This window comes from Polistes dominula, unplaced genomic scaffold (assembly GCF_049000335.1).
Source record: "Polistes dominula isolate Pdom_NZ unplaced genomic scaffold, Pdom_raw_medaka contig_49, whole genome shotgun sequence".
NCBI lineage: Eukaryota > Metazoa > Arthropoda > Insecta > Hymenoptera > Vespidae > Polistes > Polistes dominula.
Window position 1 is genome coordinate 5205854 of NW_028300914.1, and position 19707 is coordinate 5225560.

The 19707-nt window shown below is 31.0% G+C and overlaps 1 protein-coding gene across 3 annotated transcripts in view; it reads left to right on the top strand.

The window, feature by feature from the left end:
* Pde9 (phosphodiesterase 9) overlaps positions 1–19707 on the top strand; it is a 98249-nt gene that overhangs the window by 68808 nt on the left and 9734 nt on the right. The window contains exons 3-6 of one of the 3 annotated variants that reach the window (XM_089169878.1): positions 2387–3357; positions 11727–11851; positions 12872–13079; positions 14017–14131. In XM_089169878.1, coding sequence (XP_089026004.1) covers positions 3219–3357; positions 11727–11851; positions 12872–13079; positions 14017–14131 — 587 coding nt within the window. In that variant the 5' untranslated portion in view covers positions 2387–3218. Of the gene's footprint in view, positions 1–2386; positions 3358–8459; positions 8595–11726; positions 11852–12871; positions 13080–14016; positions 14132–19707 lie in introns of those variants that run through there. The other 2 variants (XM_089169880.1, XM_089169879.1) reach the window with 2 other exon arrangements.

Below are 19707 nucleotides of genomic sequence, written 5' to 3' on the forward strand. Positions count from 1 at the left end.
AAGTTTCTGTCTCGATAAGAATTCCAATTAATTGTAGTAAATTAAGAAAAAAAAATAAAATTGCGAGATGTGTTTTAAAACCAATCGTTTGTAACCTTTATTATTTTTCGTATCAAATGTTTCAATTATATTAGAAAAATTCTAACAGAATAATAAAAATTCACAAACTCTTTCAAAAAGATAAAACATATTCAGATATATGAAACAACACTTAAATGTCATAAAAACCAATCTACGTTTAGGTATATTGCTTGCTACCAACTATGACAAAGTTTTTTAATAAACATGTATCATAAAATTCCGGATTTGATTCGTACGTTTGAAAAAATGTTTAAATGTTTATAAGAAGCTTTAAGATTATTCGTGTTTTATAATTTTTTTCTTTTTTCAATTTGCTTGAATGGCAAGTTTCTTAGGTTGTTTTTAAAGTTTTGGATGTAAGACAGGAACGTTTTCAAATTTATGAAAGGGAAGATCTTTAATGGAAGTTGTTGGAGATATGGAGTGTGAAAGGATGTTGTAGACAGTAGACTTTTTTCAGATTATCTTTTGATCCACCTCTCTCTCTCTCTCTCTCTCTCTCTCTCTCTCTCTCTCTCTCTTTCTATATTTCTCTTTTCGTTATCTCCCAGGAGAGATTTTTTTTTCTTTCAGAGTCAGGAACTTATCGACGAGGATATAACGAAAATGATGTCTCTTCAAAGTTCTTCTTTTAATATCGTTAATGGTGTCTTCGATAAAATCAAGAAAATATACATAATAAACTTAAGAGAAAATATATCGACAAATATCGTAACGGTTGATAAATAATATTTCATATATTATTTAATATTTATGTAATAATAATAATAATACTAATAATAATAATAATAATAATAATAATAATAATAATAATAATATACAACATTCGTATATCAGAGGAAATGAAAAGGTTTGGGTGGTTCCGTCGTATCCATCTACCCATCGACTCTCATAGTCGAGAACGTTGCGGCTTGCGGCTGCACGCTTGCAGTTGCGGTGAAGTTTTAGTCGAGCTAATTACGCGTCAATTTCGAATATCGAAAACATACTATGTTTTTACATCGACAAAACGTGGATTTAATATATACGTTAGTTAATATTACATATGTATATATAAATAGATTCAGACAATATTTTTTAAATATTTTTTCTCTTTTACATAAACAAGAATCGTTAAATTGTTTTAATGATCATGTATCTATTGGATCAAATATGAAACCAATCAAAAGGATCTTGAGATTCTTCCAGTTTTAGAAATGGTAAAAGAAATTTTGGAAATGTTAGAAAGTTAGGAGGAACAAAGTTTTATATTGATTCATAATTTTTCGTACACATACCTGCTGTTACACATTAAAGTTATCAGAATATCTCTTAACCCTTATCGGTCATCAGATTTTTATATTGACGATTCTCATTATTAGTTATAAGTGGTTTCGGTAAATATTGTTCAACACACAAACAAATAAAATTGTTCAGCATTATAAGAATAATTTATTATTTATTAGAAATTATTTATTTTTTTTTTGAAGGAATACTACAAATATATGAAATTATTAATTATTTAATCATTAATAACATATTTCTATTATTTGTAAGTCACTACCACGTGATTTACGATCGATAAAGGTTAATTTTAACCAGTTAAGTGCGTTCGACGTGTATACTCGTCGTGTAAAATAAAAAATTACCATTCACTATAAAAAACTCGAAATCTTAATAAAATGTAATAAGAATATTATTTGGTGGTATGTTCCCTTTATATTACCAATACGACCACTATGTATTTTATTTATATTTATTTAATTTATTTTTATTTATAAGATGTGCCGTTTGCTCGAAAATGGAAAACGCAAGGAAACAAGGTTTTGGTGTACGACCTGTGAAGTCGCACTTTGCGTAGTACTGTGCTTTGAAACATATCACACATACATAGTTTGAAATTTTGTAAACTACTTTCTTATTTTTCTTGTTTATTCTTGCTATCTTCAATTTTTCTTGTTTATGTATTTTATTATTTTTTGACAATTTTCAAGCTTTTAGTAAGAATAACGTATTCAGAAACGAATCGTTAGTTTTTTTGACGAATAAAAATGTAATCCTTCCTCGTTTTTCGTAAAATGTATAATAGTACCATTTGCCCTGCGTTTGACGTGTACACACGTCGTTGCTTGTTTTTAATTTCGCACCCTGTGGTGATCTTTTGAAACTAAATTCCACAGTGAACTGGTTAAAACCAGTCAATAGAAATACAATGAATTCCTTACCCCCTGTGCTGTTTCTAATAACTAAAAATAAAAGAAACTAATATTTCGATCGATAAATTAATTCGTGAACACCTGTTAGGTTAACCAATGGTTTGTTACAGAGAATGGAACATGAAGGAGATAGATGCGAGTTGGTAGTAGAAGCTAGGCTGCCGTTGTCACTGATGTCACCTAGCTGGTTATCGTCGTCGTCGTCGTTATCGTCGTCGTCGTCGTTGTCGTCGTCGTCGTCATCGTCGTTGTTTAATGTCATCAGGATTCTAGTTAATTCAACGGAAACAGAAGAAGAAGAAGCAACAGCAGTTGTAGCAGAAGAAGCAACAGAAGCAGTAGCAAAAGAAGAAGAAGAAATTGATCAGGATAGGTCATTTTCAATACCGGATTGGTTGGAATCTTTTTTAGAATTGTTAGAATTTAATTTAGAGAAGAAGTCGACGAGAGTGATCGGTGGTGGCCGTGGTGCTGCCGCCGGGCCGGCGATGCGACGATGAGCTCGTCGAGGGTGTTAGCATCACCACCACCACCACTACCACCACCACTACCACCGCCACCATCACCATCATCACCATCACTATCACTATCAGCACTATTATTACCATCTCCAGCAACTCCAACAGGAGAAACAACAACAACAACTGCAGCAGCAGCAACAACAGCAGCAGCAACATTCAACGCTTGTTTTTATCTGACGCCTTTCGATTATTGTTATTGTTGCCGGAGAAGGTTTAGCCTATCAGAAAAATTAACGATTGTTAAGATCTGGAGGAGGAGGAGAGGGAAAAGAAGGAGAAAGAAGACGGAGGAAGAGGAGGAGGAGGAGGACGACGAGGAAAGAGCCGGTGCTGGACCGACGTTGACCCTGAGGACAACGACGAGGACGAGGACGAAGACTACGTCGATTACAACGACGTTTCCTCCATCCGTCCTTCGGCCATGGACCTCGAGACGAGGAACGGCACCGGCAACAATGATGACCAACACCATGAATACACCAATATTTACTTTCTCGTCGGGGAACGCAGAGAAACGGCCACCTATCGTTCTGACCAGGTCACGGACATGGAGCTGAAGGGTATGTTTTCCTATACTTCAAACTTAATTCAACTGTACTTCCATATTTTTATTCTCATTTTTCTCATTTGTTTTTTATTTTCCATATTAACCACTTTACTTTCAATTGCATTTTAAAACAATTTTTTCAACTGCAGTGGAAATTTCGATGACAATAAAATCGGTAAAAACGAAATATCTTGTTATTTTCATGACTTAAAGTGATATTTTTGGAAATATTTTTGTCGACTATTATTATCGGTTATGTTTTCTCCGAAATTATTGGATTTTTCAAATATACAACTCATCAGGTTATCGGTTAAATTGGCGAAAATTTAATGGCAAGTTGTCGGAACCAATTCCATTGGTTTGAAGAATAGTTGTTTTCTCGCTATTCGAGAACGTCTCTTTGATTTTATGTTACGTATACTACTCGTACGTGTATATATATGTAAACCCTAGTAAAGGTCTTGAATATACCAACCACGTTACGTTTTCACATACTTCACTCTTGCACCTGACCTATCGACCGCCGTACTTCTCTCCCACTCTTTCTTTCTTCTCTTATCTACAATATTTTAAAAATATTTAACGAATCCTACAGCTTGGATTTTATCAATTGTTTCGAATTGATCAAAGAACTAATTAATTTTAAGACAATCGTTGAAAAATTATAATTGCAAATAAATATTTAGCATTAATATTAACAATTAGTACAAACCTGATCTTTCACCATGGTTCAATGATTCATTAAATGCTAAAGTAAACCAAACATATGAACCTTTAGTACAATTCGATTCCTATTAAGTTAATAAGATTATTGTATTAGTCATAAACTCATACACGAATTGTATAATATTATATGGATTAAATATTTTCATAATAATGAACAAAATAATTGAAATCAAGTTAAGAGATAATTTTAACAAATGAATGCAATAATCGATGAATATATAATATTTTCATCAAAATTAGCCTAATTTTATTCGCAAACGTTATTTGTTCTCTTATTTATCTTATACAAATATTGGATTTTTTTAATTTAGGAATTTTTAGATTGTAAAAGGTATTAGAAAGATAAAAGAGGCAAATTTAAAAAGATTATGACAGTTGCGTCAAGGCATGTAAAATTGAAAAGACTGAAAACGACTTTGACGGGTTGGAAAGTTCTCGTTTCAACGTTGGTATCGATCTTCTCTTCAGCCTCGCTTCGCGTCGTGGCGCGTCCATCGCTCGTTTACGAGAATAACTATTCTTCTCTCTCTCTCTCTTTTATGGCTGAAACAGATAAGAAGAGAATATTGCATTAACAATAAAACTAATCATAATTAAGCGTATATCTTTCTTTACCAAGCCAATCAAAATAATGACTGGTCATCGATAAAATGTAAAAAGATAACTGAACAACATTTAACACAATTTCGTATTCAAATCAGTCCCAACATAAACAAAATATCGTTAATCCTTTCATTATGGACACCGTATATATACGGTAAACGAATATACTAGTAGCTTTCATACACTAAATTTGAATTATATAATACTTCGATAGGGGTGAATGCCGAATGATAAAACGTTCAAATATTTGATCTTCAGTTATGGTTTATGCAATCAATAAATTTTGGGAATGAATATTTTGTATTTGACCCTGATTTTATTATATTTTTGTTGTCACGAGATTCATCGTTTTAAATGAATGTAATTAATGATACTCGTTTTATTTATGATAAGGAATTAAGGTTTTCTAATTAATTATAAAAAAAAGAAAGAAAATTCGTAGGATTTGGTTAAGTTTCAGCAAAAATTGTTGGAAATTAAAATACCTTGATTTTGAGTATAAAAAAAAAGACAATTAATTTATGCACATTTCAACGTAGGTTCCACGAATTATATTTTTAATTTAATTGCGAATTAAAATCCGTTTTAATCTCTTTCAAATTATTGTAAAAAAAAGAACGAAATTATTTATGCATCGATCTAACAATTAGTAAATCGTTGTAGGAATATTTTTCCATACAAATTTTTTAGAAATTTTATTTAAAAAAAAAAAAAGAACCACTCCATCTGCTATTAAAAATGAATCGACAAAAAACTGGGATTCACGTTTTTGCAATAAAAAAAATTTATTGTTCCACTTTTACTATCGGAATTCGATTCGTCGGTTAAATAGATTTTCGAAATATTGGACACAGTTGTCGAAGAAAATAAATGGTCAATATCATGGAAATTTGTCTGGAAATTCTTCAACAAGATTGTCGATAATTTGTTAACATTCGATTTCCGGTTAACTCAAGGCTCTCATACTTTCGTCGCACTTCGTTTTCCGGAACCACATTTGCGTAACAGATTTAGCAATTCCTGAAAAGTGACCACCGTGTCTGGACTACGTTTTCAATTGCGTCTGCGCAAAATACCAATAGCCAATTGCATATATATATTATAAATTCCTAACTAAAAAAATAATCAAAAATTGTAGAATTAGATCAAATATTTTGAACATTCGAATCATTTCAATAGAAAGTAATTAGTTATATTTATAATTATCTTTTAATCATCTTTTTTGCTTTCTTTCACATTCTGTTGTCTTTAATTTTTTTTTTGTTATCTTAGTGTTAATCACTCTTTTATAAAAGCACGAAAAAAAGCTTTATCCATCGGCTAAGAAATATTCATCGTTAATATAGAAAGTAATTATATTTCTTGCTCGGTCAACGTTAAGAGTCACTATTCATAATTTATAAAACACCCAACCCTGACACGATAAAGTTAATTTTTACTCTCCCTTTATTATTTTTTCCTCCTCTTCTTTTACTTTTTTTCTTTTTTCGTTCTTTCTTTTTTTTATAAATATATATATATACTTTGCCTGCACCATTTTCCATTTTTCATTTAAACGCAAGAGAATAATGTATTTCCTCTTCTATCTTCCTCACTGCATCAAAAATATTAAATAAAAGCCACCTTAGTGTTTTAAAAAAGAAATCTAATTGTAAGATAGAAAAAAATAAAAAACGATAAAATAAAAGGAGGATAAAATATTTAGCGTTGGAAAAGTTTAGTTTCTAAACTTCTTGGAAATTCGAGAGATTTCGTGGATATTTGGATTGGTAGTTCTGTTCAATGAGGAGGATTAATGAATTTCCAAGAAGTTGGTAACGAAGAAGAGCCCGGGAGAACGCTTTAACGTAGACTGGTGTTACTTGTATGCGTAGTCGTATTCGATCGATATTTACCGCCACCTACTATTTACTTCACCCTAGTATTACCATTTATTGCATGAGCTAACCGTATAAATACATACATATATATACGGAATACGCGAATGGTTGCGAAAGCGAACCGATAAAAAGAACGCAGGTAGCTGCTATTCAAAGTGCATACCATTCAAATGAAAAATTACGTCCCCTATGACCGAGTACATGATCGGTGAAACTTTCATCGAGTTCAATCGATTGAAACAATCTTTATTCTATTTTAGATTACTTACTATCTTTAATACAATGATTAGGATTCAAAATCAATGTATAAGATATCATTCGAATTATTCTTTCTTTTTTTTTATGTTTATTAGGTAATTACACTTTTTTAAGATAAGAATTAAAACACAGACTATCAACATTAAAGTTTTCTAAAGTCAAAGCTGTTCAAGTTGAAACGAGAAAGTTTTCTCAATTAGTTTAAGGACTACTTTCTTAACACTGCAACTACTAAACCAATCAAAATGACTTACTTAGCTTTCAAAGTTAAGTTAATTTACATTTATTTTATTTTATTTTTATTGTAATTAATACAGTGAAACTGTGATTTCAGTATCTCAGCGTTTTACTATTTGCAAGGTTGATTACCTCAATTTTGTGTATAATATTGACAATTGCTAATATTCTACAGTAGAATCGGTGAAAAAAATTGATTGATATTGGAAGTTTTATTGAATTTTTCTTTATGATTTTATTTTAAATTAATCTTAATTAAGTTGATAATTCACTGTCAAACATATGCTTTAATCACAATCAAATAAAAATCTTACGTAATCGAAATTAAATTAAAAATAAATAATAATTATAATTATTTATCTCACAAACATAATAACAGTAGAACCTCAATTATCCGACAATTTATTGTATGATGTTAGTCGACAGCAACCGATGTGATTTTTAATGAATGTGAATTGAGTTGGTGATTCATTGACAAAGATTTGGTTAATCACAATTAAATACAAAATCTTAAAAAATCAGAGTTAAATTAAAAACAAATATTAATTGCAATCATTTACCACACAAACCTAATAACAGTGGAACCTCAACTATTCTACTATTTATTGTATTATATAATATTGATTAAGGTGATAATTCATTTGCAAGGATCTACATAACAACAATCAAATAAAAAATCTTAAAAATCATAGTTTAATAAAAAGCAAGTAATAATTGCTATTACTTATCAGAGAAATCCTAATAACAATAGAACCTTAAACTATCCTACGATTTATTTTATAATGTTAATTAAGTTGATAGTTCATCGGCAATGCTCTGCATAACCACGATCAAATAAAAAGATTTTTTAAATCATAATTAAATTAAAAGCAAATAATAATTGCTGAAACTTATCTCAATTTAGAACCTCAACTATTATACGATTTATTGTTTGATGTTAATTGAACAATATTCGATGTGATTTTGAATGAATGTTGATTAAGTTGATAGTTCATTGGCAAGGATCGAATCGACCGTGATGGAAACTCGCGAGGCGATACATTCCGAGTACAATGGCTTCCTGCACCTCGTCCCAATGATATTGGCCTCAACAAAATAATGAATAAATTGAGCGTGGGTCAGAATAAAAATATAATCGTCCGCCGTACGTTCATGATTCACGTTTCATTATCCTATTAGAACCAATGGACGACGGGTAGCAGAAGATGGACTCTCCTCTTCCTTCCTTTTGCAGCAGCTTTTGCATCTCCCTTCCTCTTTCTCTCACTCTCACTCACTCTTACGCTCACATATATTTACTTACTTACTCTTTCTCTCTCTATCTCTCTTTCTTTTTCTCTTCTATCTGTCGTGGACGCGTTTATTCTTCGTCGGAGGAACATTGAGAGAGTAAGATTCGGTCGGTCGTAAAAATCGTGCTGAGAGGAGACGATCGTTCGCGTACTTTCGATCAACCCAGTCGGCAACGTTCTCATAAATAACAACGCTTTCAAAAAGTTCCAACCTAAAGTGCGAGAAAATCACATTGATATTACGATACCCTTGCGTATGAGATTTGTCTTGGTTCAATTTGATTTAACATATATTTAATATATTTAATTTTTAACTTTTTCATTTGAACTCATAAACAGGACAAATTAGATGGAAAGTGGGTGCGCGATGTGTAAATTTATACTTGTATGATTACTTTTTTATTACTTTTCTTTCTTTTGTTCTGTCTTTTTTTTTCTTCTTCTTTCTTTCTTACTTTTTTTTTTTATTGATTCTCGTGTTTGAATTTTGAAGTAAACGTCTCGAAGGTATATATTGTAAGGTTGGAAAAGATCAAAGATCGTCTAACGCGTCACGACTAAAAATACGACAAAACTGTATTTAAGAATTAAATAACATGACTTTCTCCCTTATGATTGCAGAAGCTAGCCGCTCCTAGTTTTCGAATCAATTAGAACAGTTTACTTGACAAACGATGAACCCACTCGATGCCGATGTGTTTACTCGGGTTAAGTTATGGTCGTACGAACTTACGACACGCACACACTCACACACACACACATATATAATGAGAAGGCATGAAAGCTCATTTTAACATTATAATCATTTTTAAAACCTAACACGAGAGAATATCTTTGTTCGATTTGTCTAATCGTAAATTTAACAAGTAATTTCAATTTTTATTTAGTTGTTATTTTATATATTTTAGTTCGAATAGAAAAGAAAAGAAAAGAAATGAAAAAGATCTTACGAATAGTTTGCTTGCCAGCTGTTCGATTTTTTACCCTGGTAAGCTCACTTTTTGTTTATTCGCGTAAGCTCGTCACGTTTGTAAATCCCAAGAGGTAACCCAACCTCTGTGAAAGGGGTGGAAACTTATTTCAAATACGGAAACTCGTTTGTTCTCCCTATCTCTCCCTCTATCTCTCTCCCCCTTCTATCTGTCTCTATCTCTTTCTTTTTCTGTGTGTGTGAGTATGTGTTTCTCTTTTGCCATGTGGTCGGTGTTCTGACCGTAGAATTCATTCAAATAGAATCATTCCTTCCATCCACGTCGTTTCAACATTTTCCTTTGTAAAATCAAGTCTTGCCTTTGTTACCGAGGTTATGAATAAACTTTTATCAGTTTAGACCCATCTAGTTATATATTAACTTTATCACTAACCTTTTCTATTTTCTATATCAATTTTAACTCTCATTAGTCATATTTTAAATAATAGAAGATAAGGTTGAAAGTTTTTTTATTTTCTTTCTTTTTTGTTAGGATTTTCCATAGAAAGAGAACATTTGACATAGGTGTGAAAGTAAAAAAAGTGAAAGAACTTTATAAATGATCCCCCATGAAAGCTACGATACACATGATAGGATTCTCAAGAAAACCCATTTTTCATCCCTCCATGAAATACTCGAGTATCTGCTTTTGATATCCATAAGCAAGTACATGTATACACCCACACCGTAACGAATCAGGTCGTTCGAAAAGTAATTCCGGTTTTTCAATGATAAATAAAAGATGATTTTATCTTATTTAGAATTTCAATGATTTTCGATGATCAGGAATGGGTCTGAATTTAAATAAATTCAACTTCTGAATTGTTTTTCCCTTTATTATGTAAAAATCAGCAATCCTCAGTTTCTTCATTTTACTGTCATTTCATTTAACCGGATGACACGAACCTGGTGCATTATTTTAAATTGAAATTATTAGAAGGAAATTTCGAATCTTAACAGATCGAAATACATGACGGTTTTAAATCCTATCTGAAATGTCTTTTCTTCTAGAATTTCAATAAGATTTTATCGGATAAACGCGACAAACGAAATCTTTGTAAGAAAAACTACTTTTTCAACAACCCAATATATTGAGAAAAGATCTAAAAGGGAATCGGCAAATCATCGTTAACCCTATTCTACCCCATTTTTGTGCTTTCATTTCTATTTCATAGGAAAAAAAACTATCATTACTACTTTTCTTTTATTCTCACCTTACGTCAGCAAATTCTACGACCTTTACTTCATCTTTAACGATTAGAGTTTTTTTTTTCATTATTTGCTTTCTATCATCTTATAAAAAAAAAAGATCGATGAATTAATTCATTGATAATTTCGTATCTGTTAACTTTACTTGACCCCAAAAGATCTTATTTTATCTTATAAAATAAAAAAATGAATGAATTAAATCTAATTGAATATTTTGATACCTTTTGCTTTCAATAATTTTTTTTTTATTAAGTTAGTCTGCAAAATAAAAAAGATTACTGGCTCAATTGCTTATGTTTTTCCGTTCTTTGGTCGGAACATCCAAAAAATATCAGATTGTCTTAGAAATGGCTTTAACGAGTTTATTTTACGTCCTTTGTTGAGACATCCGGAAGAATTCGGTCCGATGGAAATTTTCTTATCGGATCGGCCGGTAATAGAGATATTTAAGTAAACAAATGGTCCCGAAGATATCGAATTATACAGGAAAGTTTATAGTATTATTCATTTTACAATGGGCTACTCTCGGACCTAAAAAAGAATTAATATGTTTATTCAGCTTAAAATGGGGTATATTTAGTCGGTTATTCACACCCTTTGGGTCGAAGAAAGAATTGATCATATTTATTACAATTTACAAAGTAGTATCTTTCGTAAACTACCCCCACTCTAAGGGCACAACTGTGGCCTTAGGTGAGAAAAAATGTTATAAATAACAGGGAAAGACCATTGCAACTCAATTGATCCAGTAAGTTGATCCAGTTGATCTATGTAATTCGGTTGGTTCAGCAAGTTGGTCCGACAATTTTAATTACGTACAACGTATTGAACACTTCAGTGATTAGTTAGTATAAATCAGTGGTTACTATTACTAGGAAGTAAGAAAATTATGGCAGATAGTGATACATATCTTCAGTTAAGCATAATTGGGGTGTTCTTTTTTTGGATCAACTCCTTCCACCCTTATAACGTGGAAGTGAAAAAAAGATAGCATTCCTTTTTCGTACAAAGTGAGAAAACGCGTTCACGATAGCATGAACCGGTGACCGTACACCCAACAATGTTCGTTAACATTTTTTGACAAACTGTTTGTTTCTGTCAACGTTATTTGATGAAAATATTTGATTTTATTAAAAAAAAAAAAAAAAAAAAAAAAATAAAAGATCGTTCGATTAATGGTCGAATTTTGTGTTTATTAATGTTTCAGAACTCTTTAGAAGCGCTGCAGAGGCTGGTCCTCTGGATATCGTGAAGCTTCGTAAGGGAGACAAGCTCCTGAATATTTCCTGTCATCTACCTGCCAACACTCCCGACACGCCCTATGTTCTTCAGGTAAACGAAACATTGTTATTGTTATTGTTATTCTATCAAATATATTTTACTTTGTATCGAAATCTACTTCTGAAAGAAATAGGATACGAAGACCGCGAATTGAAGGATCGCTCTCAGGGACGGGAACAGTGGCGGGATTTGGTATTTGTGACAATGAACTTTCGAGTTCCTAACGCCAACTAATAATAATAATAATAATAATAATAATAATAATAATAATAATAATAATAATAATAATAATAATAATAATAATAATCGAAATCTACACGAACCCTTACGCTCAATGTTACTTCACCTTTTTCAATCCTTGACATAAATGTAACAAATAGATACAAACAAACATATATCCGTATATTAACATACGAATATTGAGTAACATGGTCGAAGTAATCCAGGTTGAATCGAACAATTCGATTCATGCATTATTCGTTAAGGTATATTCCGATTTGATAACAACAGATTGGTAAATGCGTAGATCGATTTTGTACAATTACAAATTGTTCAATGGCCCACGAATAGGCGATTATTGATAGAAACAAATGAGAACGTTTCTGTACTATAACAATATAATAATAGTACCGTTATTCTGACAACGATAAGTTCTCGGAGCATAGATTTGAATTCATATCCATTAATATAATTCCTCTTAAGCATAATTATACTTAATAAAAACAAGGAATGAACAGTAGAAAATGAAGTAGGTTGGTGTAGAATGGGGTTGAGGTGAGACTGGATGTATTGTTGAAGTAATCGTGGTAGAGAATTTATCGAATCGTTTGAAAGAAATGTAGTGAATCGTGAAATATTCTCTTTTCTTCTTCTTTTTCTTCAAAAAGAAAAAAAAGGAAGACGAAAAGAATAGAGGAAAGAATGGAAAAACGGGGGTAGGGATGGAAGAGGAGGAGTATTATAAAGGTTGGAAAGGAAAGAAGCGTTCAATGTATGAGAAGGTAAAAGAAAAAAGAAAAGAAAAGAAAAGAGAAGAAGCATGTCGTAGTAAGTGGAGGGATATTATTCAAGGTCGTCGGAGCTCACCCCGCCTCTTTGGGGATGATGGAGTTGGAAGTTGTACGGACACTCGAGAGCCGCGTGGCAAGCCTCGAGCGGGAATTGCGCGAGCACCAGCAGGCTATTTGCGCTTCACCACCGTTGGCACTTCAGGAACTTAAGAGTCAGGTCGACAGTTTCAAGAACAAGCTCGAGACCACTGAGCATCTCAGCTGGCTAGGTAAGTACGTCAAAGATGAGATATCCCTACTACCCGAACTCATTCACCTTCGATCCCACCTTTGTATTCTTCGTTCTTACAACTATATAACTATTTTTTTGCCACTAGCAACACTTTAAATGAACTGTAGTGTATTTTTTATTGAAAGGGGGGAAGTTAGGGAGGTAGAGGGGTATTTTATTTTTCAATATCATTCTAATTGTTTTTCTTATGTTTATTATATTTTTATTCTGATCTTAATTATATAAATCTTAATCACTATCGTTACAGGTGTCACTTTTAAATGAACTTTCTATTTTTTTTTATGTTTTATTCTTACTTTTATTCGTATTTTTTATTTACTTCTATCATTTTTCTATGCTAGCTTTAATTCCAATAAAAAATGAACTTTGTTGATTTTCTTATACTTATCTGCTGCTGTTTTCTTTTTTTGTAAAAAAAACGACACGATCATTAACTTTATTGAGATATCTTTAAAATTACGCAGCCAAGTTAGATCGCTTTAAAAAATATCCTCTTATTTTCTATTATTTTTGTTTCCTTGCAATATTGGAGACTCGAAAGACAAACGTAAGATCGAATAAACAATCGTAGAAGAGTAACTCAAATCGAACGTAAGTCAAGTTCGGTAAACATTTATTTGCTAACGGAAAACAATCCTATTTCTATTTCACAATCAATTTGAGAATATAAAACTGTTTTTATGGTTAAGAAAAAAACAAAAATCTTTCAAATCTTCTTTCTCTCTCTCTTTAATCATTTTTGCTTTAACTTTATATAAAATTCGAATAATCAGTATCAATCCTTTAAGCAAGTTTTCCTTGATTTCCTTTAATAATCGTTTGTTCTACTTGGTTATATTCCCTAGATTATCTTAAACGACCTTGTTGGAAAATCCTTGTTGGAAGACTCAACTTTATAATCTCGTCATTTCCAGGTTTTTACAAGCAACTTCCAGAACCCAGTACCTCGGAAGAATGTAAAAAGTTGCAGTATCGTCGTAAGAGTGACAGTCAGAAGCGGAAAGTGCAAATGAAGTTTTTCGACATCTGGTAAGTCGAAAAAAATGTCATCCCTTTCATAATTTATAAATTAAACAAATGTCATAATTCTCATTATCAAAAGATAAATAATTTCAAGGAAGCGTTTATTCTGATATAATAAACCATTTCAGAGGTTTCCAATTTTTAATAAACATAAATATAATCCTGATAGAACCTTTAGGTTTTATCAACCAAATCGTATTGTGTTTAGGTTATCAGAGAGTTGAAACGTTCGATTGCAATAACAGATATGAGAGATGCACTCGTGCTCGGAATAGGTCATCAGACTTGGTAGCCGAAGATGATTATGCGCTGGTTATAATCCTATTAATTAGGCGACAATACGTCGGTGTTTCGAGTTATATCATCGTTGATCTGATGAACGAGGTGAACGAGTTGCTTCTATCAACATACCTTAATTGGCATGATTAAGAGCCTATCCAACGTTACGATTCCTCAAACGATGAATCCCACTTGCAATATAACTCGTATATTTTATATGTTATCTTCAAATGTACTATCAATAAATGAGGTATTTCAAACATGCCAATTGAGAGATAACTCAATTGTTGTTAACGTTGGTAAAAAAAGTGTGTCAAATGAGACTCATTGTCAGTTGATTTCTGATGTTCTTTTTTAAATATATCACACGATATATTTTTATTTTTATGAATCGTATTTTTCTTTTAAAATTGTACGCTTCTTAGAAAACGTTTTTAAATTACTTATTGATTTAATGTCTTACTATCGATGGTTATTGAATACGGATTCGATTAAATCGACTAAAAGTTCTCGTTCTTAGTTATCGATGCTTATTATTATTTCTATTATTATTTTTCTCTCTTTTTCTCAGTTCGATATTCGAAAAAGTTTTCCAACTTTTTTTTACTTAACGCAAAAATGCAAATATTGCGTGCAAAGAAAATTGGAACGAAGTAAAGGTTGAAACGAATGCAAAGTTCAAAAACGTAAAATATTTCTATACCTTTTTTTGAACATATTGTTATTGCTTGTATTTTCATTTACGTTTTCATACGAGTGTTAAAAATGTTTCAATTGGGGAATAGGAAAATCACGAAGTATAAAGATTTCTTGGATTCGTCACGTAGTCAAGCTTAAGATTTTGGGTAGTGGCCAATCTTTTTTTAATGTTGCAAAATTTATGCGTTTGTTTCAAGGACCAATGCGGATATGTCGTGTTAAGTTTTAAAAATATATAGATACAGATTATACACATACGTATACATATAAAAGTCCGAAATGAAAGCACGTGTTTCAAGGATTTTATTTAACCCTCTTTCTTTTTTTCGCATGCGACACGAGAAACTCTCTCTTCTCGATTTTCTTCTCGTCGTTTAGCGCAATCAAAGCTCTTTGCGTTTGGCTTTTTAGTTAAAATAAAACAAAACAAAAAAATAAAATAAAATAAAAAATATCAGGAAAAAAAGTAATACTAAAAACAATTCAACTGATTTAATTCTTTTCAAACTGATTTGTCCCTTTTGGTCTCTTGTTAATCCGATGCTTCGAGTTTTATTTCACTTTTTTTTTTATAAAAATATTGAAAGCAATGTGAAATACTTTTTGTTCTCCTTTCCACGTAAAAATTTATTTCGTAGGATTGCTTACAAAAGCAAATATTTTGTTTGACTGAAACAAAGTATTGCAATATTTGAAAATTGTATCGAACGAATGTTTCGTTTTTCTTTAACGATCAAATAAATTTTTATGTCAATTTTCGTTTTAAAATTAATAAAAAAAGAATTATTGTAATATTCTAGTAAAAGATTTAATTAAAATACAGTTCACGTAGTATGTTAATTGTCTACAGTATAAATTTGAATTGGTACATATTTGTAATTAAAATTTTTATTTAGATTAGTGATCAATTTAAATTTTTCACGTATACCGTAAACAGTTTCAAATTAACTTTTACCTTTAAATATATATATAAATGAATGTTTATTTTATAAAATAGAAATTTTAATTTTATAAACTAGATAAGTATCTTATAGTGATTCAAATAAAAAGAAAAAAGAAAAAAGAAAACAAGGTTATAAGAAAGTAAAATGAGATGGAATTGGTATCTAGTTAGACATTTTTCTTTTGGAAGATTTATGAATGCAATAGTTAGTTATCATCTTTCAAGAATGCATTGTACGAAGATCATTTTCCATTTACTGTGATTCGTTTTAAATGGAAGCCAACCGAGAACACGTTGATGGAAAATGGTAATTCGAGGAAGAGCGGAAGAACTTGGAGAATCTTAAAATAGGACCTTTCGCATATGCATATTTCAGCAATGTGGAGGAATGTGGTTTGTTACGTATAGAGTAAGAATCGTGTAAGAGTAGTATAGTATGTATAGTAGTTGATGGTTACCCTTTACCCCACTCCACAATACCTTTTTAAACATCTTTCGTTTATGTATATCGATTTATGCAGCTTTAGTAAAACTGGCATTATGCCATAGATTCAATAAAGATTACTTTACACGTTCCTGCTTTCTATGAAACAACAACTTCCACCCTTTTGCGTGTTCCTTAATTGATACTACTTTTACGTTAGGTACATAACCCATGTAATACCTTAGTTCGCTTATGTTTGCGTTAGAGGTTTCTACTTTGATACGATTAAAAGCAAGATTCAGGATCTAACTATCGTTGGATTTATTACGTCACGCTATTAGCTTGCAACAAACACTATACTTACTTTTAATACTAATAATAGGGAAACTTGTAACGTTATTTTTGTTTAAAGAACGACAAATAATTTCAGCAAAGTACTTAAAAGTATCCTCAATTCATTACGTTGAAGTAAACTTTAACAAAAGCTAGTAATTAATTTACGTTTAATTAAATTGACTATGAAATTTTCGACAAGGTTCGTTTAATTTTTCTTTTTTGGATGAATTAATAGCGATCACTATTAACAGTTTCATGCGACTCACGTCTAACCAAGAACAAATTGAACAAATCTTTCAGGTTCTTGGAAGAATAATAGATTGGTTTTCTAGGATTAGACCTAAACGGTCAACCTAAAATTAAAATTAATGAACATGTGAAAGGGAGATGAAAGATAAATTGAAGATCAAAGATGAAAGTTCATAATTAGGATGGTAGTTTTATTTCTCGACACGTATTGTTCACAATCAGGTATACGTATGACACAGCTTCAACGATTAATATTACTAAATCCAATCGAATTGAACCGATACTTCGTGCTCTTGCATAAAAACTTATATTTCATGGTTTTTGTGGTGTTTTTTTTTCTTCAAATATAAAACAATCCAAACCCTATTGGTTCTCGCTTACTTGGTAATTCATTTATTTACAATAGAATTCATTTTGAGCAGAATTGTATGAAGTGGAATAAATTAATAGGAGTAATTAGAATTAATTGAATAGATTGGAACGGTGTAACGGTAAGTAAATTGCATGTAAAAGGACACACGATAAAGCTTGATAAGTTGGGTACTTTATCACAGATTACTATCCCACCGCGAGACGTAAATTCAATTTACGAATTGATTCAAATCATTCTCTCTCTCTCATTGACTCGTGCCAAAATTAAGGTCATTACTTATCGTGACATGCGTAAAAAAAATCATTTCTTCTTATTTTTACGTGAAAACATATTTCCGCGTTGTGGGACAAGGATTTCAATAAAAATAATTTCGATTACGGTAAGCTAATTCGAAGAAAATTACATTACTTCACGTTGAAGGAGAAAAAAAATTTGATTAAGAATCGTTCAGGGGTTAAGAATTTTAATTTGATGTAATTTAATTTGAGAGAATAATTAACGCTTTTTATGATTCGAGTATACAGTTTTTGCTAGAACGTTGCCATTAAGGAAAAAAATTCGTTAGATTTATATCGAGAAATTCTTGTGTTCTTTTTCTGGAAAGATTTTTTCTTGCATTAACATTGTTTAAAGTCAAAGATTATTCGAGAATGTGTTAAATTAATTGTTAGATCATATGGTTCGACATCTGACGAATCACGTACAATAGGTAATAGTACCGATCGAACTACACTTGACATATAAATCCTACTGTTGGTTCTGGATAATCAATAATCCGAGGATTTCGAGTTCTCTTTTAATCGTTTATTTTACTATACTTGATTTCAATCCGGTGCATTAGATAAAGCTTTCATTTTGCCATAATTCAGTTACGTTTCTTCATCGTTGATTATCTAACAAAAAGATTGACCACAAAACAACAATTTCTAATGTAAATCCTACGATATGCTTGAAATATGACTGAAAAAAATTATAGAAATTATTTCGTAAACATAAAATTCCTAAATTTCGTTTCTCTTTAATAACATCAGCACTTGATAATAATAAACCTTCTCAATCATATTTAAAACAAAAAAAAACTACGAAATTATAAAACCTATTAGTTCGTTACTAATTATTATACTTTATTTTTCAAACGATAATGAACAATGATTACGAGATAATTGGAAAACGATTATTTCCCGGTAGTTTATTTCTTCCATTTAAAGGTAACACCGGTCGTTCGAGAAGAACTTATAATTATTTCAATTATAAATGATATATGTACCCTACTTTATTTTCGATACATAAGATTAGACAAAAAATAATCGAAATTTATATTTTAATGTCTTAAAATAGTTCACATATATTATTATTTTTCTATATACAGAGTGTTTCGTAATGCAAAGTAACCACTATAGAAATAAACAGGGGACATAGAAAAATAAATAAAACTTTCCTAAGGGCATGTGTCCTATTAGACCATATTTTAAAATTTTAACCATTTTTGTTGTTCCAATAGTAGATAATAGTTGATGTTTACAAAAATAATCCTCGATTTACATTTCCAAACAGTGTTGTTCTATAACTTGCAAATATTTATTCCTTGTCATCTTTGATGTCACACATTTCGTTAATTAAATTTAATTATTTCAGTTCCCTGATGCTCAATTCTTTAACAAGAATTACTTCATTATTTTCTATTTTCTGTGTGTTAAAAATTACAAACCTGTAATTAGATTTTAGATTTGTATTTTTGAATTCATTTGAAAACAATGGTAATTGGAATTTTAGAAAGACCGCGGAATTCGATGATGCAATGACTGCAAGCTGGAATGCAAATCGGTATTGGTAATTTCGTACACTTTCTCTATGAAGATAAACTGTCGTGGATTATTGGAACACAAAACTGACTATAACTTTGAAATATGTTCCAATTGGACACAACGTGACAGTATGAGTTATCTTTCATTGATTTTATATTCTTTGTTCAAAACTGAAGTGGATCCAAAATATTATGAAACATTCTGTGTGTATATATTTGTAATATATAATATATATATTCACATTGTCATGATGGAATGGGTCGTGTTATTCATCATGGCGACGTAAGCTTCTTAGCGCGTTACCACGAAATGCTATTAAGCCACCGTTAGCCGACTAATAATCAGATGTGGCGTACCAATAATGGCGACCGCCACGTGCATTATCGCGATGCCAACGTGATTTCGTGGTGCCAACCGAAAATTTGTATTGCCAATTAAACAGGGTAGTCTAAAAATTAAAGTCAGGTTCAAAAT